Source organism: Tenrec ecaudatus, chromosome 10 (genome assembly GCF_050624435.1).
Source record: "Tenrec ecaudatus isolate mTenEca1 chromosome 10, mTenEca1.hap1, whole genome shotgun sequence".
Lineage (NCBI taxonomy): Eukaryota > Metazoa > Chordata > Mammalia > Afrosoricida > Tenrecidae > Tenrec > Tenrec ecaudatus.
In genome coordinates this window covers 147,042,699-147,068,359 of record NC_134539.1, presented here as the reverse complement: position 1 = coordinate 147,068,359, position 25,661 = coordinate 147,042,699, and the positions used below count along the sequence as shown (strand labels likewise).

General features: G+C 41.3%; 1 protein-coding gene across 1 annotated transcript in view; it reads left to right on the top strand.

The window, feature by feature from the left end:
- Positions 1–23,926, top strand: part of ABCA10 (ATP binding cassette subfamily A member 10) — a 50,551-nt gene extending 26,625 nt beyond the window's left edge. Inside the window, exons 16-37 of the mRNA XM_075559683.1 lie at positions 787–906; positions 2,154–2,352; positions 4,848–5,014; positions 5,376–5,509; positions 6,218–6,355; positions 8,871–8,978; positions 10,159–10,329; positions 10,542–10,655; positions 12,485–12,604; positions 13,297–13,371; positions 17,712–17,803; positions 18,475–18,595; positions 19,252–19,366; positions 19,791–19,882; positions 20,497–20,672; positions 20,945–21,020; positions 21,091–21,185; positions 21,730–21,849; positions 22,066–22,206; positions 22,385–22,464; positions 23,644–23,699; positions 23,828–23,926. Coding sequence (XP_075415798.1) covers positions 787–906; positions 2,154–2,352; positions 4,848–5,014; positions 5,376–5,509; positions 6,218–6,355; positions 8,871–8,978; positions 10,159–10,329; positions 10,542–10,655; positions 12,485–12,604; positions 13,297–13,371; positions 17,712–17,803; positions 18,475–18,595; positions 19,252–19,366; positions 19,791–19,882; positions 20,497–20,672; positions 20,945–21,020; positions 21,091–21,185; positions 21,730–21,849; positions 22,066–22,206; positions 22,385–22,464; positions 23,644–23,699; positions 23,828–23,926 — 2,609 coding nt within the window. The remainder of the gene's footprint in view (positions 1–786; positions 907–2,153; positions 2,353–4,847; positions 5,015–5,375; positions 5,510–6,217; positions 6,356–8,870; positions 8,979–10,158; positions 10,330–10,541; positions 10,656–12,484; positions 12,605–13,296; positions 13,372–17,711; positions 17,804–18,474; positions 18,596–19,251; positions 19,367–19,790; positions 19,883–20,496; positions 20,673–20,944; positions 21,021–21,090; positions 21,186–21,729; positions 21,850–22,065; positions 22,207–22,384; positions 22,465–23,643; positions 23,700–23,827) is intronic.
- The last annotated feature ends 1,735 nt before the right edge of the window (positions 23,927–25,661 follow it).

Below are 25,661 nucleotides of genomic sequence, written 5' to 3'. Positions count from 1 at the left end.
TGTTGGCTCCATTAAAAATGCCCAGGAATGTAGTTCATCATGAAAAGCAGATTTAGCTCATTTGTCTGTATCAAATGATGCTTCGAAATCTCTTTCCATAGTCCCACCCCCTGAATCACAGAGTTTTAACGTGTAAGACCTTATATGTTAAAATACGTGTAGACACTTCTAGATTTTTTTGGTTATGTTTTTATTTTAAAGTAATATTCTCAGTAAAAGGAGAGAAAAATAGTGAAGCAGATAGAATTCATTCAGGCCTAATGAGTATTCAAATAGATACATAAGAGAAAATTACATGAATGCACACAGAGTCATAATAGTTCAAGAAAATAGACAACTTAATAGACAAAATAGAGATAAATATAATAAGCTTGATTCATTTCTTTTTAAAGTTTATTTTCTTTCTCTCCCGCTCTCTCCCTTCCCATTCCCTCTCCCCAGCTTCCCTGTGACCTTCAAAAGCTGCTTCCTTTGGTGTAGAAACCATTTGTCTTGATTGTTAAAAAAAAAAAAAAGGTCTTATTTTTCTTCATGAGATTAACTAATTTTGCTAAGCATGATGTTATCTAAATTTGTCCACGTTATGAGGTGTTTAAGTTTCATCGTTGTTTTTTAGGGATGCATAGTATTCCACCCTGAGAACATCCTATGGAAAATATTTCCTTGGATTATGGTGGCAGCCATAGTATGAAACTATTTTAGATTTATTTGTGCTGAGTCATCTTTATAAACTAGCATTTTTAGAATAGTGATTTTCATAACATCGATCTGTTTTCTGTTTTTTAGACCTTTACAATGACCTTGATAAGTGTTCTGGGCAGGACATAATGAGTTACGGCGTTTCCATGACAACTCTGACTGAAGTATTCTTAAATCTAGAAGGAATATCAACAATTGCTGAACCAGGTATCAAAACTTGTATCTTACATAAAAGTTAACAAGAACAAAAGTGACCATGTACGATTTCACATTTATACATTTTTTATGTGGGCTTCTGCCTGGAACAGGTATTTGATGCAAAATGGTTGTCTACCTTATAAGGTCTCATAATTACTTTCTGTTTAACACTATCAGACTTGGTGCTAGGCAATGTACCTTATGACATATATGTACTTCCACTGCAGAGCTAGTTGCTCACCTTGTAATGATATCTCCGTCCTTTAGCATCCACAACTCTTTGAGCTGTCTGCTAGTGCCATGAATTCTGGCCTTGTCTCTTCCACGCCATTTCCTAGTAAAATGTGCTTCCTCTTAGCTAATTCACAAATTCTTATTGATGTATTAATAGCAGGCAATAAAGCCAGATCTTCTCCTTATTGGGCTTACTCTGGAACGAGAAGATTCAGGTGCCTACAAATGTGCCAACCACAGTGCTCCATCATTAGATCATGTTGTTCTCCACTTCCATAACTTCCTGATGACGTGAGCCAACCAAGATGCATAGAAGTTGAATGATGAGCTAAAGCAGTGGTTCTTGACCTTCCTAATGTCGTAACTCAATACAGTTCCTCATGTTGTATGACCCCCCCCCTCCAACCATATAATTATTTTCATTGCTGCATCATCACTGTCATTTTGCTACTTTTATGAATCGGGCGACCCCTGTGAAAGGGTCGTTTGACCCCCAACGGGGTTGCAACCCACAGGTTGAGAACTGCTGAGCTAAACCCCCCTGGTAATGAGTGGTATATGTGGGATTCCAACAGGAGGGGTTTTGTGGACTTTCCACCACCTAACACAGCCCATTCTCAATCTAGTCACTCGGACGTCAGGCATAGTGGTGAACTACTCGTGTGAACAAGATTCCCACCACAGGAGACGTCCTACAAACTCTGTGCCACAAGTTTATCCTTCTGCTTCATATAAACTTACTCTGCCAAAAAAAATTGCAAGAAAACAAATCCCTAGTGAAGATCTGCTGCTGCGGATCCGAATGTATAAATGCTTCCCAAGAAGCCTAAACAATTCTCACGCTTTAATTTACTCATTGGATTGCATCCACTATGCTCTTAGAAGAAAAGATTTTGAATATAAAATTCATGGGCATCCATATGTTAAGTTGTCAGAAGTATTGTCACAAATGTTCTAATGTTGTCTGTAAAGTTTCCGAAGAGAGAGTGTAAGTAACTTAGCTGATGATAATGTGATTACAGACTTTGGCATTTGGAAACAAGAAACAATAGATGTGGCAAGAGATCCTGAAAACGCATCTGAAGTACAGCAGGGTCTGTGTTCTTTTCCTGAAATGCAAAAAGCCGTCAGTGATGGAGCGCTCTGGAGAAGGCAGATCTGTGCTGTCGCCAAGCTTCATTTCTTAAAGTTACGGCACAGCAGGAAAGTTCTTTTGTCCTTGTAAGTACCAGGTGACTTTACATCTGTTTAATTCCTACATACTTATAAATGGCACTATGTCACAAATCCTTATTGAAGCCTGCTATGCGGCAGGCACTGTCCCATGTGATTTGTTAGCCAGCAACCACCAAAGGCACAAAAGAAGGGATACAATAGAAAAACTTGATAAAATTTAGAGTACATTATACTAAAAAGGGCTGTTGGGTTTGGGGTGCATTATTAAATCCTGTGGTCAGGGCTGGCCTAATAAAAATGGTCACCCTGGAGCTAAGGTAAGGTTAGAAATGTGTGATAAAGCTGAAGTCATTAGGTAGAAGATGGTAGACAGCTGCTAACTTGGGTGAAAGGAAGGCAATATATACGGTAAGAGACGGTTTAAATTTTAAAAAATTTTAAGGAGGAGATTAACAATTCAGAACCAAAAGTGCACTCTGGGTTTGCCAACAGAAATTTATTGTAGGTGTTATCAAAAAGTAAAACTTTTGGCTTTTTTGCTTCTGAGCTAGATGGCCGCTTGTTCGCCTTCAAGCCTTTAAGACCCCAGACACTATCTCTTTTGATAGCCAGGCACCATCAGCTTTCTTCACCACATTTGCTTATGCACCCATTTGTCTTCAGCGATCTTATCATGGAAGTGTGCAGTCAATGATAGAAGCACACCGGCCAGTGCGATCACGAGGTGCCAAGGGACCAGGTATAAGGCATCATGCAAAAAAAAAAAGATATATGTGTGTGTATGTATATATATATATTAAATGAAGGGGGAAGTGCAGAGTGGAGACCCAAGGCCCAAGTGTTGGCCAATGGAGATCCTCTCATAGAGGGGTTTAGGAGAGGAGATGGGTTAATTAGGGTGCGAGGTAGTACCGATGAAGAACACAGCTTTCCCCCAGATCCTGGATGCTTCCTCCCGCCAACTACCATGATCCAAATTCTACCTTGCAGGACTGGATAGGGCAGAGGTTGCACACTGGTGCATATGGGGGCTGGAGGCACAGGGAATTCAGGGTGGATGATACCTTCTGGACCAAGGGTGTGAGGGGCGATGCTGGGAGAGTGGAGGGTGAGTGGGTTGGAAAGGGGGAACTGATTACAAGGATCCACATGTGACCTCTTCCCTGGGAGAGGGACAGCAGAGAAGGGGGGGAAGGGAGACTCTGGATAGGGCAAGATATGACAAAATAACGATGTATAAATTACCAAGGGCACATAAGGGAGGGGGGAGAGGGGAGGGAGGGGGGAAAAAGAGGACCTGATGCAAAGGGCTTAAGTGGAGAGCAAATGCTTTGAGAATGATTGGGGCAGGGAATGTATGGATGTGCTTTATACAATTGATGTATGTATATGTATGGACTGTGATAAGAGTTGTATGAGCCCCTAATAAATTGTTTAAAAGAAAGTCGAACTTTTGATTAAGGTTTACTGAAAGACAAATCTGGAGGGAGCTGACTTTAGAGGAAAGTAGGAAGTGGAAGTTGGAGGGAGATGTGGAGTCCAGAGGAAATATTATTTGTTATGCATGAGAGATAGGACACCATGCTTCTGTGCTGGTGGAAACAGTGTAGGGTGAAAGGGAGAGTAATGAATTGATCGAGGTCCCGGAGAGGCTGGGAGGGGACTGCATTCAGCGCAATGGAGAATAGACTTTGACAAAAGCAAGACAGCTGGGGGGATAGGTGCCTCTGTGGATTTCTTAGTCCCTCCGACTCTCTCTCCCTTCACTCATCCCTTCCTCTCTCTCTCTCGTCTTCCTACCACCTGTTCTTCCTTTCACACAGCCAAATTACTATGTGATGAGTTCTGCTTTTCCTGCAGGAAATATGAAGCTGAGATGGAGGGGAAGGAGGTGGAGTTGGTGCTTTGTTGAGACTTTACATTGCCAGGTGTTTGTTGAGATTTAAGTATAAATAATCATTGTCAAGCTAGGAGGACTCACAAGCTTAGTAGGCAAACAGGAAGTGTTTTCTTCCCACTTTGACTTTGGAAATGAATTCCAAAATATGAAAATAGCATCCTAAACAGTATATTAATTATCAATTCTAATTTCATGGAAATGAAAATATACATAGATGACCACAACAGCTGGTGGAAGTTCAACTTTTACTCTTTGAATGTGCACCTTCCAAGTTGGACAGCACACTTAAATAGAGGCCTTTCCCATCAAGAGTAGGCAACCAGGCAGTTTGAGAGTCCTGGAAGTTCATGAAGCCAGATACGGTCTTTCACATGTTGTCCTAGTGAACTGTCACACCCACAAGCTGTGTCCCTGGAGTCCGCCTTGCCTCTAAAGCGCTGTTGTCTTGGGCACTTTGCAAACTTGTGCAATTTTAATAGAAGCTTAAGCTCATTTCCTGAGTAATCTTGAAATTTGATGTTACTGAACTCAGAAGCATGTGCACGATTTCCAGGAACTGGCAGTTAATGAAGCACGTTAATGACCTACATAATCAAAGGGAAATTGTATTTGCTTCTGATTTAAATTTTCTTTTATTTAGGTTACTGTTATTTTGTATGGGGTTTATCCCTATCATTTTGGAAAACATAGTTCATAAAATATATGAACCAAATAAATTTTGGGAATATTTACCCAGTAAGTATTTCCTTTCTCTGGAACAACTTCCACGGGCTCCACTTACCAGCCTATTGATCATCAATAACACAGGTGAGAAGTAGGACTTTTTCATGTCCTTGATCATTACAAGCATTACAGGGTTCTAGAAAGTTTATAAAATTTGCAAGTAAGGAGACTTAGTTCTGTGTGAACTACAATCTCACCCAACATGAATAAAATCTCTTAGCTTATGGCAATTAGCTAAGAATTTATGTACTTAAGTAAATGAGTCTGTTACAATGAATATTGTGACTTGGAGAGCAGTCCCCTAACATTACATAAATATCATCCTCAAAGAGGATGAGGGTCATTAACACACTTTTCTGGGTGTTCCTTAACAAGATTGGACACTGTTCTTTGAAAGTTTGACATTGATCTTGTTTTAACTTCTTTCCTGTACTGACTGCACTAGGATCAAACATCGAAGACTTGGTGAGTTCCATCAAGCATCAGAACATCACTTTGGAAGTAGATGACTTTAGAAACAGAAATGGCTCAGACGATCCTTCCTACAATGGAGCCATCATCGTGTCTGGTGATGAGAGGGTATGTTTACTTCCTGGTGCTTTTGTCTCCTGTGTGGCTTTTTAACACATTCCAGTGTTTTGAAACAGCACAAAGACAACTCAACTATGCATCACGTGCACCACCCAGAAAGCGACCTGGACCCTTGTGAGTTATGTATGAAATGTTAATCTGTTCAAGGCTTTCCATCTGCAGTTACATCTTAATGGAACAATTTTATTGGTGGTTTTATTTGTTATGGAAATAATGCAGGTTAATAGGAGAATGCAAACATTTTTAGGGTGTACAATATAGAAAGTGAAATTCTTTCTATAATCTCATCCCTTTCTTTTATATTATATTTCTGGTACCAGTTAATACTTTGGTCAATATTCTCTATTATTTTCTCACATAGACCACAAACTCACTACAGAGAAAATGGTTCCATATTTAAAGTTGTAAAAGACACGTTCTAAACTGGAATCGTATTACATGAACTCGGTAACTATGTCACATGACATGGAAAACTTTGAAATCTTCTATGTTAGTGAATGTTCATCTATTTCACATGCAAATCCAATGACTTAAATTATAAGAATAATCCACTCCTATACCAATTTTAAAAGGCAAGATGTCAAAGAAATAGGATTAATCTTTTTTTCACCTTAGATCCACTATCACAATAAGTTACCTGTCACTTCTTAAGAATTCGGGATTTATATTTACATGTTCATTTTTGGATTTTTTTAGGATTACAGATTCTCAGTTGCATGTCACACCAAGAGATTAAATTGTTTTCCTGTTCTGATGGGAATTGTTAGCAATGCCCTTCTTGGAATTTTTAACTCTACCGGGCATATCCAAACAAAGGGAAGATCATTTATTCAAGTAAGTATAGGAATGAGTTATATAAGAGGCAATGTAGCAAAACACAAAGCATGAGATCACTGGAGCCCATGACCTGAGATTGTCTAGTCTTGATTTCATGCTTATGTCACTTTTTAACAAGTGTGTTAGTCACTTTTTGCCTAAATTTCCTCATCTGTAAAGGGGGGGGGGATAATACTGTCTATTTTATAGGGTTATTATGAGCATTCTTGGGTTTTCCTAAGTGTTAAGAACAAAGATGTATGTGTGTTTTTTTAAATTTAAATTTTTCGTGGGAAATTTAGCAATATGTAATTAACCTCCATCCTTTAGTACATTAAATCTACCTCTTACTTTCTAAGAAGCACTTGTGAAGAATATATATACACATATATACATATATATCAATTGATATAGGTGTAGATATATATAAACCAAACTCACCGCCAGGGAGTCAATGCTGACTCATAGACTCACCTGTGCATTACTGAGACTCCTGATAATCAGTTATGGGTGTAGAAACCCAGTCTTTCTCCCACGGAATTGCTGGTGGTTTCAAACCGTCAAGCATGTAGATCACAGCCCAACACATGTGTATATATATGTATATGTGTGCATATGCATATGTATACATACACACATATATATATATCCAGTAGAGAATATATTACCCAACTCTAAAATTGTCATTTTTTCACTGTTATAAAGAATTTCTCTATTATTATTTCAAATTTTGTAGTGTATTATTGATTCTTTTAATATTTAACATCTTGGGAAGCAGGGCATAATATTTCATCAGATACAATTTTTAATAAATCTGCTTTGGACTTCAAATGATTACTAACAAATATTTTACATTGTGGTAGACAAAACAGGGGGAAATTTTATAAATGGCTGCTGCCAAAAACATGAATAGAAACTGTGAAGAATAGGATTTTACTAGAAAATGCCACAATCAGACATTAGTATTCTGATTTTAATTCCTTGCAAGTGAAGTAAAGTGATGTATTTCTAAGTAGCAAAGCTCTCTGATGCTCAAGTGTGGCACATGCCTATCTTTATGATACAATTACCAAAACCAGTCCATTGCTTGATTCTGCCTCATCGTGATTCCAGAGGACATAGTAGATGTTTCCCATAGGGTCTACACGCCTGGAATATTTATAAAGGCAGACGGCTACCATTTTCTCCCACAGAGAATCTAGTGGGTTCAAACTGTGCCATCGGAGAGGTTTCATTTACATGATCAACCCCAAATATCTCACTGCTATTGAGTTGGTTCCAACTCACAGTGACCCTAATGGACAGAGTCGAACTGCTGCATCAGGATCTCCAGGCTACACATCTTTAGATGAATAGACGGCCTCGTCTTTCTCCTGCCCTCTACAACACAGAGAAGAAGAAATACTCTTTCCCGGCTAAAATACTGCTCTTAGAATTTTAGAAATATTTCAATTGGGCAGTTGGAACCAACTTTGATTTAGTGTTTGGTATCTACAATCCACTTAACTCTGAAACAGGAGACTGTCATGAATGACAGCTTCGTTCAGTGTTTCAAAGATGAGCACCGTTGCGTCCAAAGGGCTTTTGTCTTCGTCCCACCATTCATCTCGGCGCAAATGTGAAATAGAAGCTGCTCGTGCCCTTCAAGTATTGAAACATATCAAAACTCCAACCCTACACCCTATGGGGTCCATTCCACCACGCAGGGAGCCTGAAGGTCAACAGAGGATGCCTCACAGAGTTCCCATGGCAGCCATCTTTACAGAAGACCTTTCAGTCAATAGCTGAACTCTTTAGCCACTGTGCTACCCACCAGGACTTCTTCCTTGAAACATGCTTGCCTACTCTTATGACTCTAACTTTTGAAATCACGTTTTTCCTGGGGAGGAAACCGGCCATGAAGGCATCAGACATATCTGGTCCTCTGTTTGCTTCTGGGTTTTTTACTGCGTTGCCCAAGAGCTGGGTTCCTGCCCAGGAGTGATCTGACCCATGAATAACCAAGTGAAACAGAGAAAGAGAAAAGCTGTTTATTAGGAAGCCAGGCTAACCAAGCATCTAACAGCAATAGACACTGGTTATTAGCAGGTGCTCGGCTTATAGTTATACTATTTTCCTAACATTTCCAGTAACGTGATACACACAGATGGGCTATATATAAAATCCATAGGGTACATGAGAAAGCACAAGAAAGTCATAAGATAAGAAAATGCACCCACAAAAAGAACTCTTAACACTGAACACCTTGTCCACTACTTTCCATCAGAATGTAGGCAATGGCCAAAACACCTGGATGGTGAGTCGGCCTCAAACGGGAGTGCATCTTCCAAGTTCCTGACTGAACCCTTGGAAACAGCTAAAGCACATGTTTGAAGATGACATGGGGAGATCTATACAGTACTGAGCAAAACTAATTATACTTACCCATGAGGATAGAAATGCCAATGGCTGCCTTAGGCTCACAAAGGTTTATGCTTGGTTGGATGATATGTAACCATATCAGTAGCTTATAGATTCTTTTTTTAACTTTCAGGATGACTTACTGATCGGAATTGGTCTTCTGAATTGGTCCATACTATTGGTGTTCTTCGCAAACGGCATGTCTCCTAACATTGGCATGAGCAGCATCAGTGATTACAAAGTAAGAGTGAGAGTAAAAGGCATAGATAGACCAGCGGTTCTCAACCTGGGGGTCGCGACCCCTTTGGGGGTCGAACAACTGTTTCACAGGGGTCGCCCGATTCATAACAGTAGCAAAATTACAATGATCAAGTAGCAACAAAAATAATTTTACGGTTGGGGGGGATGGTCACCACAACATGAGGAACTGTATTAGAGCGTCGTGGCATTAGGAAGGTTGAGAACCACTGGTATAGAGCATTGGCAATAGAATTTAAATGCTTTATACACACAAGATTTTCTTTCCAGAAAAACACAATGTACCTACATATATATGCATGATTTTGAGCCCTTACCTTTTCATCACCAGATGAGTGCTTAACCTTTGTGCCACCAAAGCTCCTTAATCTCAAGGTAAACTCAAAAAGAAAATAAACAAACTCACTGTCATAGAGTCTGTTTGACTCATGGTGACCCTATCAGGCAGGGTAAGACTGCCCCTTTGGATTTCCAACCCCGTAACTCTTTACAGGAGTAGAATGCCTCCTTTTCCTCACTAATAATCTTTTTTTTTTTTAACTCACTGCCATGGAGGCAACACTGACTTATAGAGAGTCTAGTAAATAAGTTATAATTTCAATGAAGTCAAAAGTTGACTACACACCACATTAAACTCGCCTCAGCTTGAAAGGGATTCATGCTAAGTCCACTTCCGAGATGGAGACGGGGTTCTTCTGGATAGCTTTGCAGGTACATCACAATTCCTGAGGGAATTTGGAGTATTGAAATATAGCATGCAATACTAGGCTCGTAACTAGTATTTCACACACTGGGATCTTAAAAAAATACAATGTAGTCATTTTCATTTATCGACACCAAAGGGTGAGTCCACTTTACAGATAGGTCATCTATGCCTTCCTGTGTTAGTGGTCAGATCCCCGGGAGCATGCGCTCTGACTCTGACTCTCAGGGGTCCTGTTTTCTCAGGGAGAATAGTCCTCCCTTTGTAACACTGGGCTAGAAATGCATGTGACTCATTAACTGAGTCATTGTTTGACCCACATAGACACCCTCCCCCCAACAGGCTGCTATTATAAATGCTACTTTAAATTTTTATTGGAAATTTGTATTTTCATATAACCAAAATACTTCTCCAGTTTAGGGTTTCACTCTCTCATTTACTCTGTCTCTTTATGTCACAGAAAAAGACCCAGTTCCTGTTGAGGATTTCAGGACTCTACCCTTCGGCCTACTGGTGTGGACGGGCCCTGGTGGACATCCCATTGTACTATGTGATTCTCCTTTCAGCATTTCTAATTCAAGATTTCATGATTTCAGACTTTATCATTCTAAGTAAATGCATGATTGTCACGGTACGTGCTCCTCTCCCACTTCCACCCTCCAGGCCAAATCGAGTAACAAAACCTAACGAAAATTCACTCGCGTGAAGGTTTGCCATCCGTCAAAGGTCTTCTGAGAGCTTTCAGATCGGATTCTTTTCCCTCGCTCTTCACCCCCCACCTCTACCCCATCCCCCACCCCCATCCCCCACTGGCATCTTGTTGATACTTTCTCTTATTCTCAGGTGGTGTGCTTATTTGGCTGTACGGCTTCTATTATCCTCTTCACATATGTGATTTCCTTCATGCTTCACAAAGGGAGAGAAAATACTGGCCTTTGGTCTTTGGGCTTTTTTATTGTAAGTATCTATATATGATTGTGTGTGTGGGTACCCATCTTCACCTGTACATTTACATGGAAGTTTCCTGAAGCTCGTGTTTTTAAATGCAACGTTAGGTCTATCGACATTCCTTCAAAGAAATAAAGGTATTAATTTTGTAGCACCACGAATGTTGAACCATGCTCACCATTCCAGGTATTTTTGAGTAGCTTTCATTCCCTCCACCTCCTTTGTTCTTGGAGGTTGGTTTTTATGCTTCTCTTTCTTGAGAAAGAAACAAAAACCAAGAGGAATCCAGACGTGTCACAACTGAAAGACTGGATCAGGAGGGCAGTCCCCACACTTGAGGGGCAGGAATTACTGAACCCAGTGACATTTTCTTTCGAAATAATTTTCCTTGTTGGAAACTTCAAGTGTAATAGGGTCCATGTAGGCAAAGTTATAAACAAACATGGATGTGTGGATGGATTTGTTTATTTTTCCAGACAGATTCTCTTGCTTGTCCCTCCCTGCCCCGTGTGGATATCTAAGCAGATGCTATATAGCTCTCTGATCCCCTCAGATACTAAAATGATCTCATTCTGCTACTTAGATCGCCTTTCAGAAAATAACAACAACAACAAAAATAGCCGGTCAAGTCCAAAAGATCACTTCATCTCTGTAGCATGGTGTAAAGTTCTTCTTTACTTCCCTAACCCGTTCCAGGCATGCCCCCGATGGCAGGGATGGAGGGTGGCAAAGGTGACAACATGTGTGTTCTCTTTTCTTCTGCCTCTTAATATTTTTTTTTAACTTTTGATTCTGAATTGGGTGAGGAGACAGACACATTATGTTTCCTCTCATCTTTCATTGCAATCCTCTCAATGGACCATCTCTTGCCCTCCTTCCTCCTCGTGTTTCCGGTTTCCATTCCTTCTTCTTTCCCATTTCTTATAAACTTAGCCTTTTGATCAATGCTGCCATCTGGATCTCAAAGGGTGAGTCTTTTCAGGTGTGTATACTTCACTACTCTTCTTCTTCTTCTTCTTCAACAGCTCTACTGTTGGCTGAAAATTGAACCGGGGGGTGGATGAAGTTCTAGACCTGACGGGCTGCCTAAGGGTCATAGTCTCTGAGGTTCTACTAGTCTCTATCCAAATTGTGAGGCTGGTCTTTGTTATAATTTCAAGTTTTGCTCGACATTTTCGCCCCACTCTACTCAGACATACGAAAGTGATCTCTTGCAGAGCAATTAATAATGGTAGTGGAGCACCATCTAATTCTTGTCTTGGGATTGTGAGATTGGCGTTTGCATGGTCCAGTTTTCTATGGGGCTGGTCAAAACAGGGAACAATGACAGACACATACACCAATGGAACAGAATGGAAAACGCCGAAGTAAATCCACTCTTTCAGAACCCTTTTCTCCTCCATTGTCACGGGATAAGGGAAGAGGGACTAGAGTAAAAGTACTTACACCAGATCTTAGTGATTGCATTTCTTGTAGTGATAGCTTAATACTTCCTATAGGAATAACTCTTATTGTACATAGGGTTAAAATTGAACATGGAAATATCACCTGTGAACACTAATGATTTAGAGCAGCGGTTCTCAACCTGTGGGTCGTGACCTCTTTCGGGATGGAATGACCCGTGCCCAGGGATCGCCCGATTCATAATAGTAACAAAATTACAGTGATGAAGTAGCAACAAAACAATTTTATGGTTGCGGGTTACCACCACATGAAGAACTATATTAAAGGGTCACCATGGCATTAGGAAGGTTAAGAACCACTGATTTAAAAGAAATCTCTTAAAATAGCAAATATAACTGAAGTAACTGAAATTTCTCTGGTTTCTTTCCTACTAGATTTCAATAATTACATTCTTCATAATGATATATGATGCGTTTAGACTGACCACCATAATTTTATGTATGATTTTCATGCCTCTCAGCATTTTACTTGGATTTATTGTGTGTTTGATACTGGTAAGCAATGTCTCATTGGTCTTGATCGGGTATCCCGTTAAAATAATTATTTGCCAAGGATGGAGTAGATGCATTATATGAAACTTAGGTGTTATTCAATGCTGTTAAGTTCCCTAAGACTGGTATGCATATTCACAGTGAGGATGATAAATCTATGATGAACTGCAGGAGGAATTTAGGAATTCCAGAAGGAAGTATGGGAAAAGACTAGGACTTTTTATCTTTACAAAATATTCTTTCAGGGGAAACTCAATCTGAGCATAAGATGAAGGATGTTCCCCACTTTAACTCTGGCGAATGTCCGAAGGTCTTTGTGGATGGGTCTTTCTTACCCTAACGTAGAAGATGGCTTGGAAGATGTAACACGTTGTATTTATTGACAGCATACCACTGAGTGCCCACCTGATCTCTCTAGGATTGTGATGAGTAAGCAGAGGGAAGGGTGGAGTTACTAAAGCTGAAAACAAACAATGATGGGAAGGTATAAACAAGGAAGGATGAATGTAAAGCCAGAGATTTGGGTGTCAGAGAACAAACCTTTACGCTCCCTATTTATGATAATTCTTTCGGGCCTGGTGAAATATCAAGTATAATGTAGGACCATTTATTATGTGAATTTTATATTTATAAGATAGAGAAACTTCCATTTATTCCCTGTTGTTGGGTTTTTTGTTGGTTTTTTTTTTGTTCAGATCTATACCCACCATGAAGATCAGAGCAATGCGAACAATGAAGCTGTGAAAATCATGGTCGCAACCATCTTAATTGTAAGAAAAAACTTTTACCTGCGTGTGAATTATGTAGTCTTTGTAGATATGTGATACGCTTGATCTATTCAAAGCATGCAGAATGTACATCAACTGAATACACCCACTCTTATTATGTTTTATATTTCAGTGTAATTCTGAGAACATTTAGCTGACCACTCATGATAGGATGAAACATCAAAACCCATGGTGGCCAGTCCTTTCTGACGCATAGCAACCCTCCTGGACAGAGTAGAGCTGTCTCATGGCGTTTCCAAGACTGTACATCTTTCTTGGAAGCGGACAACACTTTCTCCCAGAACATGGCTGGTGGCTTGAACCTGTGCATCTTCTGAGCTGCAGCGGGGGGCATCACCACTCCATCACCAAGGCTCCTCTTACTAAGCATGCCAAAGGCATACACTTGTTCCACTCGGACATAGATTGTTAGAGAGAATGCAGCCGTGGCTTACATAACAAAAATACATGGACGTTAATAGAGAGTTCTGTCCTTCACTCACATGCAGCACAGAGTTGTTGGCGTGGTCCTCCTCTTTTCTGAGTCTATGCCATGTGGAATTTTTTTACTGCCGGGGTTGCCTCCGGCCAAGATAAGAGGACTAGAGTATTGTAGGGACATTTTCTGAGCCAGATCAGCACTGGCTAACTTCCTCCCATAGAATGCTTTCAGGTATTGCTCCAGGCTCTTTCCCTATTCACTGATATGGAATTCCATGTGGTGGTAAAGATAACTGCAGTGATTGTACTTGTGAACTTTAGTGATCTATTTATCCGTGTGTTCCGTTTATTTGCATATTTAATAACTTGCGTTATAGAATGCATGTGCTTCATATTTATCTGTCTCTTTCTCTCACTCTCAATTTCAACCACTAAAATCTGGGAATGTATTTCATCTTCAGTGAGGGGCGATAGTTTTCTTTATGCTTTCTTCCATTTCCTATCTCTTTCAGCTTCAGGACGTGTCCTCCCACTTGCCCAGTGTTGTGTTTCTGATTAAGAAGTCAGCTGTGAATTGTACCAATGACCCTCTCTAAGTAACGATTCCTTTTCCTCAATAGTCTCTCCTTTTCTTTGGTTTTCAACAGCGTACCTGTGATTCTGTCAGTAGTTTTCCTACATCTACAGTGACTCTGTCAGGGTTAGTGGATTCCATTGATTCACTTTTCCCATCAACTTTTGGAAGTTTTCCATCATCACTTCTTTAAGTGTGTTCCTACTCTTTATTTCTTCTGGGATTCGCACTGCATGTGTGTTGGAATGCTGGACATCCACGAGTCCTTTAGGAGTCTGTTCATTTTTATTTCATCTGTTTTCCCCTCCCGGTTTTGAAGAAGAGCTCACTTTTATGAATCCCTTTATATTAGTAAATGATGTCTCCGGTAATCTCAAATCTAGTGTGGGGTTCTCTTACTGAATTTCCTATTTATTTTGTCCTCTTCCACGAGAGAATTTCAAATTTGTGTTTTGGGCTTTTTTTTTAATTCTATTCCTCTATTGAAATTCCCTGCTTACGGAGTCATAGTTTCCATTAGTTTATCAAATATAACTTCCTTTACTGCAATAAACAGACAAGTGTTTTATGTGCTTTTCTGCTAAATCCAGCATTTGACTGCTTTCTGTCATGTGCATGGATCACAACTCCTGTTTCCTCATGTGGGGGGTTCTTGTTCCTCCAGACTAGAAGGGAGCTCGAGGAATCGGGGTGCAGGAAGATTAGGGTAGCCAAGGATAGGGAGACAGGAGAGAAGGGGCAGGGAGAGGAGCCAGGGACAAAAGCAAGTCAGAGCAGAAGAGAGAAACAGAGTCAAACAAACACACAGACTAATATACCCTCCGGGGCTGTGGCTAATAACTAGGTTTGGGAAAGCACCGTAGATCCTGATTGGGAAGTTTGAATGTGATGGGGAACGTCTTTGGCTTGTGTGGACAGTTGTGGAGCTTGTGGGGGGAATCATGGGAAGGAGACTCTTGTAATGGCTTGGCCTGCTTCCTGCTCAGCTGGGCCTATGACGGTTCATCTGAAGGCCATTTCTGGACACTCATTTTATCATTTGTGAGATGAAAGAGCATCTTTATCAGTGTTGAAATGATTTTTATAGATGAAACGGATTCTTCTGTCCTGCTGATTCATTGGTTCACGTCGGTGCAAAGGCTACGCTGTTTAATTACTAAGCTTTTTATACAGTGCCAAGGACCACATCATTGTTCTCCCTTGAAAGTGTTCTGTGGCATTCGAATTGAAGAATCAAGTTCTAGGAAACAGAATGTCGATGATTTTTTTGACATGGTGAGGCCTAGCTAATGCGTTGCAGAACTTGTGGCTTTAAAATAGCGATGTCAAATACGCTCTGCTTTGATTTTCATTCAACCAAGTAAAACTTCAATCTTATTTATATGCTGCGATTTTTAAAAATTCTGCCGAAGCTTATTTTGTTTCATACATTAGTTTGTTTTCATTGTAAAAAAGTTCTTTATTCTCCTTATTCGTGCTCGCGGGCGATTTTTATCATTAAATTTGTTTCCCTTCCTAAACGTGCTCGTTACTCAGCTTCCCTTTCCAGATGCAGAGCGTACATTTTTCTAGTTATACAATCATTTTATTGTCACGTAGTCACGTTTCTATTCAGAACGCATGTATTGCATTTTACGTTCCTGCCTTGTGCAACGGGTTTGCACTCTGAAAGAAATGCCGTTGACTAATACTGTTTCTAGCAGACAGTCTTCAAGCTCGGGTGGCAGAGTGGGTTACTGGTTGGGCTGCTGACCACAAAGTAAGCAGATCGACTTCCCCAGTTGGTTTGGAGGAGAATGACGAGGCTCCCCACTGCTGTGAGGCTCTACAGCCTCAGAAACACACAGGGACCGTTCTAGTCTGTCCCCTTGGGTCCCTCTGAGTTGGGATTGACCTCGTGGCAGGGGTTAGCAGACATGCTTGTATTGTTTCTATCTTACGAAAACTGTTTATAGTGCTTTACCATTACAAATATTATTTACTGATTTATTGTAAGAAGAATTCATCTTTTTCTGAAAATCTGAGTGAGAAAAGTTGAGTTCATTCTTTTTTTCTCTCAGGATTTATAAAAGATGAACTTTAAATTTTATCAAAAGGCCCTAAACATGTATTAAGTTTGATCAGCTATTTTTTTACCCAAAAAGTCTATTCATGTGATTATTTTAGTATTATTATTATTTTTTATTTGGGATGTTTAAGAAGTATTTTCTTTCCTTGAGATCAGGAAGGTATTATTTTATATAATCTTCTAAATACGAACTATTCTTCCTTTCACATTTATATCCTAAATGAACTAAAATTGGTTTATTTTCCTATCATGTTTTGAAAAGCCATTTCATTTCTCTCTTTAAGGATACCCAATTTTCCCTGCACTATTTTTTTTTACACAACGTGTGCCTTCTCCATTCTATTCAAAGCAAACTCTATGCATACATCAATGCCCAGATAAGTGCGTTCCGTTTCTCAGATAGCATTGCCATGTTCTTTGCTTCTGCTAAATTCCTAGGGGTCACCAGTGGGCTACTACTTTGGACCATCCAAAAAACTAAGTTCACTGCTCTGGAGTCATTTCTATCACCCAGTGGACCTGTAGGAAAGCATTAAAACGGCCCCCTAGGGCTTCCAGGGCTGTCAATCCTGATGAAGTCACTGTCACAGCCTTCTCCCTCAGAGCAAGCTGCTGGCTTGGGATGACATAGCTTTCGGTTAGCAGCCGAGTGCTTTAACCACTTGGCCGCCAAGGGTCCTCTTTGGCTTTTCCAGGGGATGTGCATTTGGTCTGTCTTGTGCTTCTGCTCTCACCCACTGTGGTCCCTTCTCAAGGTCAATATCTGAGCAGTCTTACTGATGCTTTTTAACCCTTTACTGAGACTGTAGGTAAGACCCAAGCTTGATTAAACAGCCGGTCACATATTTGACTCCTGCCTGGGAGAAATCTCTGCAGTTTAGACATTTGTCTTTTGTTCTTGGTGAGGCCGTAAAAACTCAAACATGAGTGTTTGGGGGTTTTCAAAAACCTCTGGGACAAGAGCTGACTCCCTCAGCCTGTCTCCTGCCTGCACTGAAACTGGGCTTACACATCCCTTACTAATTTTGTCAGCTCTTCTCTGCTTTTAAAAAGCTTTTTCTTTTCCATTAAAAAAATGTTTTAACTTGGGGTTTTTAGTTGTATTCATGGTAAAGTTAGTTTGAAGAACTCCCTCCACGTAAGGGTTTTATAAGAATGCGTCACCGTGATAAAAAAGTCATATCTCTGACCAAAGCAAATATTTCCCCTTAACATGGAATACCGTGGTAACACCAGTCTGATTCTCTTTCTTGCCTTTAGTCATGCCTTCAGAGTCTCCTTTTCCTCTTTATTCTAAGATGTCTGGAAATGAAATATGGAAGTGACGTAAGGAGGAAAGACCCAGTTTTCAGGTTGGGAGAAAATCAATTGACATCTGAATGTAATTCAAATGTTTAATGTGTATGGCAGCACATTTAACACCAACTGAGACGCATGTGTTCACTGTTTGCTAGGGAGTCTGGGAAATGTGTTGTCTGGGAAAGAAACAGAATTAGATTGAATGCAAGGATGGGTCTATAACGTTTAGATGAGAATCTTCTGACTTTAGATTATTTGAGTTTTAGTTCCAAGCAGTAGTTAAACACCAGAACGTGTATTTGTGCATATGTTCAGAATAAGTCTTGGAATAAAAGAGGCAAAGGCAGACTGGAGGGTGGGACAGGGTGTGGAACAGACAGAACAGAAAGATAATGGTGATTGGGAGGACGGTAACACTAAAAGGGAGCCAAGACGATAATACAGAAGAGAACTTAAAAGGAAGAAGAACACACGTAGTGAACAGATTGTAAAACTTTGTAAACATAAGAGAAAGTCAAAGAAATGGTCAAGGGGCTGCCCCAGGAGAGGGGCAGTTGGCTCCCAGGGGGATCTTGCAGGTTGAGAAAAGAGTTTTCGTAACGAAGGAAATGGAAATAAGCTCATCAGTCCATATTCATTTAAAACAAAGGAAAAGTAATCAAAGATGCACCTTGTCTCGGTGGCGATGGTACAGCACGGTCCTTTGACATTATCTTTTCTGTAGAATCTCCCCAAGAAACAGGGAGACTCGGCCAAATCCAGAAGCGCCCGAAGAAGAGGATGAAGATGTGCAGGCTGAAAGGGTGAACACAGCAAATGCTCTCACTAGTCCAAGTGTGGATGAGGTGAGAACGCGTTAGCAGACCCTCGGTGTCACACCCACACCGAGGGCACTACAGAACCCGGCCTGGGGGCAGTTGCTTGGCGGTTCTGTTTATTTTCTTGTGTCTCTGTCATCATTCTGGTTGCAGGGCAAGGCCAAGCCATGCTGTCAATGTAGCTTCTTCCCCCGTCATCACCCCCTTTCCTTTTCTCTTCTTTCCTTCTTTTGGGGATTTCAATCTGACAGGCTCTCCACTTTCGATTTCTCTTTCCAACAGAGCTAACGGGATTCTACCTATTGGGTAAAATGTATAAATTCATTTCGCAAAGCCCTGGAGCTGTAATTAGTAACTGCGTATCATGAAAAAGCTCATGAGTTTATATTGTACCATCATCAAGAAGAAATAAATTCTCAATGAAATTAGCAAAGGGGACCATGAGAAATTATCCATATAGTACAATGAAAGAGGAATATATCTGATGACAAATTAATGTTGATGGTGGTCTATAAAGCAATCTTCATTGTTGCACATAAATATGGATATTTTATTTCTAAAAAGAGGCTGATTTACCAATGGCACAAAATCTGGTTGGGTTAATGGCCCAGGAAATGGAAGGTCAGGAAATGGAAGGTGAATCAGAAGTACTGAGGCTACTGGAACTTCTTCATGTTTTCCAGAAACCCGTCATAATAGCAAGCTGTTTACGCAAAGAATACAAGAAGAAGAAGAGCTGCTTCTCAACAAGAACGACGAAGCTAGCCATTAGAAATGTTTCCTTCTGTGTTAAAAAAGGTTTGGATAGAGATAGAGATAGAGCGGGAGGGAGGGGGGGGGCGGGGAGAGAGAAATGGCTTTGGGATGTTCCTCAGTTTCTAGATTAAACACTATAAATAGGATGCCTTTCTGGTCTTAGAAGTTTCTGGTCCCTTGGTTCACATATCATTATGAAAAATATCTGGCATGTCAGCAGCGATGTCTTTTCTACTTCAAAATCATATCCCATTTCAAATGGCAAGAAACTGTGTAGGCCGAGGGAGATCCGTGTATTTGGATGTCACCCCAAATGTCCCATAACCAATTGAACAAAGGCGGTGATGAAAGAGTTATAACTCGGAATCAAGTTAGCCAAGCATTTCTGTCAAAATGTCGCTGGGTCGAGTGAGTTGGGTTTGTCACCCTTTCAATTTCATGTATTTATAAGGACTCTTTTTTCCAGGGGAAATTTTGGGGTTGCTGGGACACAATGGAGCTGGTAAAAGTACTTCCATCAAAGTGATCATGGGCGACACAAAGCCAACGGCAGGCGTGGTAGGTGACCCATGAAGGACGCATGTGCTCGTCTCCAGGAGAAATTTCATTTTCATGTTGATGGCATCTTTGCCTCTCTTACTGCCTTGAAGTCAATTCTGACTCACCGCAACACTAAAGGACAGAGTAGAGCTACCTCTGGGGGGTATCCCAGGCTGTAAAAATGCCTCATCTTTCACCCAAGGAGCAGCTGGCGGGTTCAAACTCCCAGCCTTGTGAGCAGTCGTCCAAAGCATAATCCACCATACCACCAAGGCTGCTTTGGGTATCTGTATGGTATTCCTGTTTGTCAGTAAAGAAGGATTCCTTGTGGCCCAGTGGCTTTTACCTACTTGACGACTAAACACAAGGTCAGCAGCTCGAAACCACCAATTGCTCTCTCTGAAACCCTCAAGAGCAATCTACCTGCCCTATAGGTTTGCAATGAGTCAGAATCTACTCCATAGCAGGGAGACTTGGTAGCCAAAGGATCTTTAAAATGATAAAGAATCTGTAAAATAGTCCTTGCATGTTCAAGAAATGTTGCACCTTAAAGGCCACTTCCATCTCCATTGGGAGAAGGGAAGTTGGCAGGAAAGCCACGCACGGACCCGACAGATGGATGTTTCATGTAGGTGGTTTTACAAGGCAAACCGCCGTCAGCGAGGCCACGAGAAGACAGCATTGGGTTCCTGGGATACTGTCCGCAGGAGAACACACTGTGGCCCAGCTTAACGATGCAAGATCACCTGGAGCTGTTTGCAGCGGTGAAAGGACAAGACAAAGAGGAAGCTGCGCTTGGTATTTCTAGGTACAGAGAGGCGCCTCATGCAGACATGGCAGCTGGAGGAAAGAAGGGGTGCAGAGGCTCCCCTCCTGTTCAATACAAAAGGGAGCTCAAGAACTGGGTCTTGGTGCTTTCCTGCAACTAGATGGACTGGCAGCCTACATAAGCAGCGCGTGGCAGGATTCAGGATTAGTGAATATGTTGAGCATCGTTGGGACTTGGGTTGCCCCGTGCTAGTTCCGAGAAGTTTCTTGGCCATGTGTCTTCTGTGTAGTCATTGTGATATCTCCTTTCAGATTGGTGAACATGTTCAAGCTGCAGGACCAGCTGAAGGTGCCCGTGAAGGCCTTATCCGAGGGGGTCAAGAGGAAGGTAGGAGCGGGGCTCAGGGTCCCTCCCCAGCGCTCACAGACGGGGCCTGACCGAGCCCCTCTCGTTCCAGCTGTGCTTCATGCTGAGCATGCTGGGGGGCCCGGCGGTGATGCTGCTGGATGAACCGTCCACGGGGATGGACCCCGAAGGGCAGCAGCAGATGTGGTGAGAGAGTCCTCCTCCTTCGTGGCCGAGCCACATGTGACGAGTCCAGGGTGGTTTCCATTCATTGATTGATTTAGATCTGCTGCAGTCACTGTGGGGTCCCACCCTCTATTATTGAAGTCGCAGCACACAGAGTCCTCAGAGAGGGGAAAGGAGCATTCAAGAAGCCGGTACACTCTCAGAAGGACACGGATGGGTTATTTTCCTCTGCCTCCTCCCCACCTGCCTCTTCCTCCTTCTGTTTTATATTCCTATCCTGGGAAAGAATGCATTCTTGCTCTACTATACTTCAATTTTTTTCTCCCCCGGAGAACTGACTGCGTTTACTCACTCCTTCATACTCCTCAGCTCTTTGTGCTTCCTCTACAAAGCACAATGCACTACTAGGGTCATAGCGGAAAATAAGGAAGCACGTTTTTCTTCTTCTATAGCAAAGATCTTGCATCCTGTTATAACATCTCCTATTGAGCTTTCCGTGTTGGTATCTGCATATTTACTTTTCTGGTTGCCTTATTCTCAATGCAACCCATCCCTTTCTTTCCAGGCAGGCGATTCGGAGCACTGTCAGAAACACGGAGCGGGGCGCCCTCCTGTCCACCCACTACATGGCCGAGGCCGAGGCTGTGTGCGACCGTGTGGCCATCATGGTGTCCGGGAGGCTCAGGTGGGTGCCATCCAGCAGCACACAACCCCCTGAGGCATTAGCCTCACACAGAAGAACAATTCTTCTGCAGAGAACAGCAGCGCAGTGTAAACAGCCGAGCCACATCCGTTCCTGGGTGGATTAATCAAATGTGTCTCCCGTTTTTGAAACAGGGGAGAAATTAAGAATCCTGCTTTTTTTTCACTTTCTGTTCTTCTTTACCTTGCCTGGACGCAGGTGTATCGGTTCCATCCAACATCTTAAGAGCAAGTTTGGGAAGGATTACTTACTAGAAATAAAAATGAAAGAACCCACTCAAGCCAAGTGTCTCCACAAGGAGATTCTGAAGCTTTTTCCACAGGCTGCTCGGCAGGATAGGTAAGGGGGCTTTTGTGCTTGCTTGACAAATGTAAAAGTTCCTCAGGTCCGTGCTTTTATCCAATTGAATGATGCTAAGTTTTCATTGAAAGAGACTTTGAAACGGGATGGTTTCGTTCGACTGTCAGCTCGTCCCCCAGCTTACCCTGACGTGATGGTCACTCCTTGCACTTCCTAGGTATTCCTCTCTCATGGCGTACAAACTGCCTGTGGATGGCGTTTACCCTCTGTCTCAGGCCTTTTTCAGATTAGAGGCAGGTAAGTTTGCCCTTCTTTAAAGAAGACTTTCTCCAGGTCAGAAGTCTTTGTGGCTGCGCGGTTAAAGCATTTGGCCCAACCGAAAAAGCTGGTGGTTGGGATGCACCAGTTGTCCCAGGGAGAATGATGTGGTCCCGTGCTTCCACAGGCCAGCTGCCTTGACAACCTTCTGTTCTCAATGGGGGTTCATCGTACTTAGCTCCTTGGCAGTGGGATTTTGAGCTATCTTTGCTATAATATTTTTCACATAGAATGTATACTGTATGACCACAAGAAGGAAGTGATACAATCCATCAAAACCTGGACAACTTGTAATGGAATACAGTAGACGTTAAAAGGATGATGGGGATGGAAGTGAGCTTGGGACTTCAGTCAGCCTGGCCTGATTCGTTCTCTGCTAATATGGAAGGCTAACGGGCAGCAAGAACACCCTGTAGTGAAGAAAGACAGCTGGAGTAGCAGCTCCACCGCCCCGAGGCTCCGTGTTCAGAGGACAATGACCCAAAGGGATACCAAGTTGAGCTTTCAGTGTTTCCATTAAAGGCAGGGGCACAAGATGGAAGACCAGTGAGTGAGAGCTTAAAGGAAGGTCAGAGAAGGAAAATAGGTACAGTGCAAAGCAAACGTCAGGAAGAGAGTCTGCACTAGTCCTAGAGACAGTGGCTAGGATTCTGATCTTTAGAACACCCTTCACACGCATGATTGTAGGGGTCATCTAAAAGGGGTCAACAAAGTGGTCCCCTCCACAGGAATATAAGTAGAGAATAGATCTATATTCATTACAGAATATTAACCTCCTTCTAAGACTAACCATTATTTTTTGATATCATAGAACATACATAAGTTAATTACTGAAGGCAAAATATTGAAATACAACGCTCGGAATACCGTCAAGAGATTTATTTAAAAGCAATGCACTGAATTTTGGTTATCGTAGGGTTAAGGAACCCTGGTTGTATAGTGGGTTCTGCGTTGCACTGCGACCCTCAATCACGGTTGATATCTATGGACATCTGTTGATTGGTGGCATAAGGACTTTAGTTTTTCCTTCATGAAACCGTCATTACTTAGCCTATATTTAAAGTAGCTAATGGATTTGAAGTTGGTACATTTTGTGGTTTTCAGAACACTTTTGGTGAAAACTATGTAAACCTTTAATGTCACTCTTTTTAAATGCAGTGAAACAGACCTTTGACCTGGAAGAATACAGCCTCTCTCAGGCTACCTTGGAACAGGTGGGTCTTCTGTGCACCGATGCCATCCTCCGGGCTGCCTTTGTGTGCATGTTTCTCTACCTCCATGTTTGAAAAAGAAGAACACCATCCTGGCATGTTGTTCCCTAATTTTCTTTTCTCCTACCTAGGTGTTCTTAGAACTGTCTAAAGAGCAAGAGCTTGGGAATTTTGATGATGAAATTGATACATCAGTGAAATGGAAACTCCTTCCACAGGAAGAGCCTTAAGATCCTCAACCTCCAAACCTCTGCTTTTAGGTCCTACTGCATAGTCTCCGCAACTCTAGAAGACGCTTCCATGTTACTTCAGCTCATAGGATACTTCAGCTCACGCCAAGGGGGAAAAAATCCCACAGAGTACAGAGTCAATAAGAATGAAAGTATTTAGAAAATATTTAATTGCCATTTCAGAAGAGAGGGGATAAGGAAGAGTGGAGAAAGATGATAGGCAGAATAAGCAGAAGCAAGCATTATATCACCATGGAAATAGGCCTATTTATTAATGATTAGAAAGATCTCATCACATGAGCCTAGTTTCAAAATTATTATCAACATAACCGAAAGCTGAGTACATTTTACAAATAAAATGTGTTTTTTTTTAACATGAGTTTAAATATACCAGCTATTTTTAATCATTTACTTAAACACCAGTTTAATGGGCCACTGATTATAAGATATAACAAACTGACAGATAAGGTAGTATAGTATTGCTTTTTAGTATATTGAAATACTCTGACAAGTATGTGGTGCTTTTAGAATACTTAGAAATTATATATCTAGATCCCTATTTTTAAAGAGGATCATCATAATCTATAATTTTTAAAATATTTCCTTATTGATGTTGGGTGTGTTCTTATGATCACTTTTCCAAAGCTGATGCCTCTTAGCACAGCAATCCTCTATGTATGTCTACTGCACTGTGCGGGAACATTTCATATATAATTATAATACTCTTGTGTCACATAATGGCTGCAGTGTGTTCTTTTGATAGAATATTATGAGTTTTACTTACCATCTTTCTCTGCTATCTGACATTGTGGTCACAGGTAAATTGTTGTTGGGTTGTTTTTTTTTTAATAAAATGGGAGTGAACTTCTTCTAAGGGTGAAAGTTACTGATATCAACTGATGGCTCCCTGTGCATCCTAAGGTCCAGAAGCCCGATTATCAGACCTAACCAGACATCCAGGCCCAGCCCAACGGGGACTTCTAATCCCCTGATCATCCCTGATCCGAAATTCCCTCGTCTGGTGACATCCTGGGACCTGGTCTATGGTTTGTGTCAGCTCCTATACCTCTTCCTTGACCTCTTACCTTGATTCCCACAGAACAGCCACTCCTACACCCAATCTGTAAAACAGACATGCTCCTCTAACTTAAAACTGTGTACAAAGATTTTACATGGATTTCGCTTTTTATATGACTTGATTTTAAACAAGTTGTTTCCTTGGCAGTATATATGAGTAGAGTATGCCAATTCAATGCAGAGAAGTAAGACAACATTCTTAGTCCCTTGAAATGCTGACCTACTGAGAGCTTCCACATGGAAATTAAAAACAGTTATCTCACATTAGCTATTAATACCATATTAGTACAAATTACTTAATGCAGTTGTGCCAGAGGTAGAGTGGGGAAGGCATCAGAGAGAAAAGAGAGGAGAGAAAAATTTTAAAAAGAAGATAAAATAAAACTCACCCACTACCATTGAGTTGATTCTGACACATAACAACCCTATGGAGCAAAGTAGAATGCCCAACAGGGTTTTCACAGATATACGGCTTTACCTTGTCTTTTGCCCACAAAGTGGCTGGTGGATTCAAACTGCCGATGATTCGGTGAGTTTAACCCAACTCACACAGCCAGGGTTCCTTAGTTAATCTATTACAAAGACAACCCATTGTCATCGATTAATTTCAACTCATAACAATTCTTATAAGGCAGAGTAGAATTGCTCTACAGAGTTT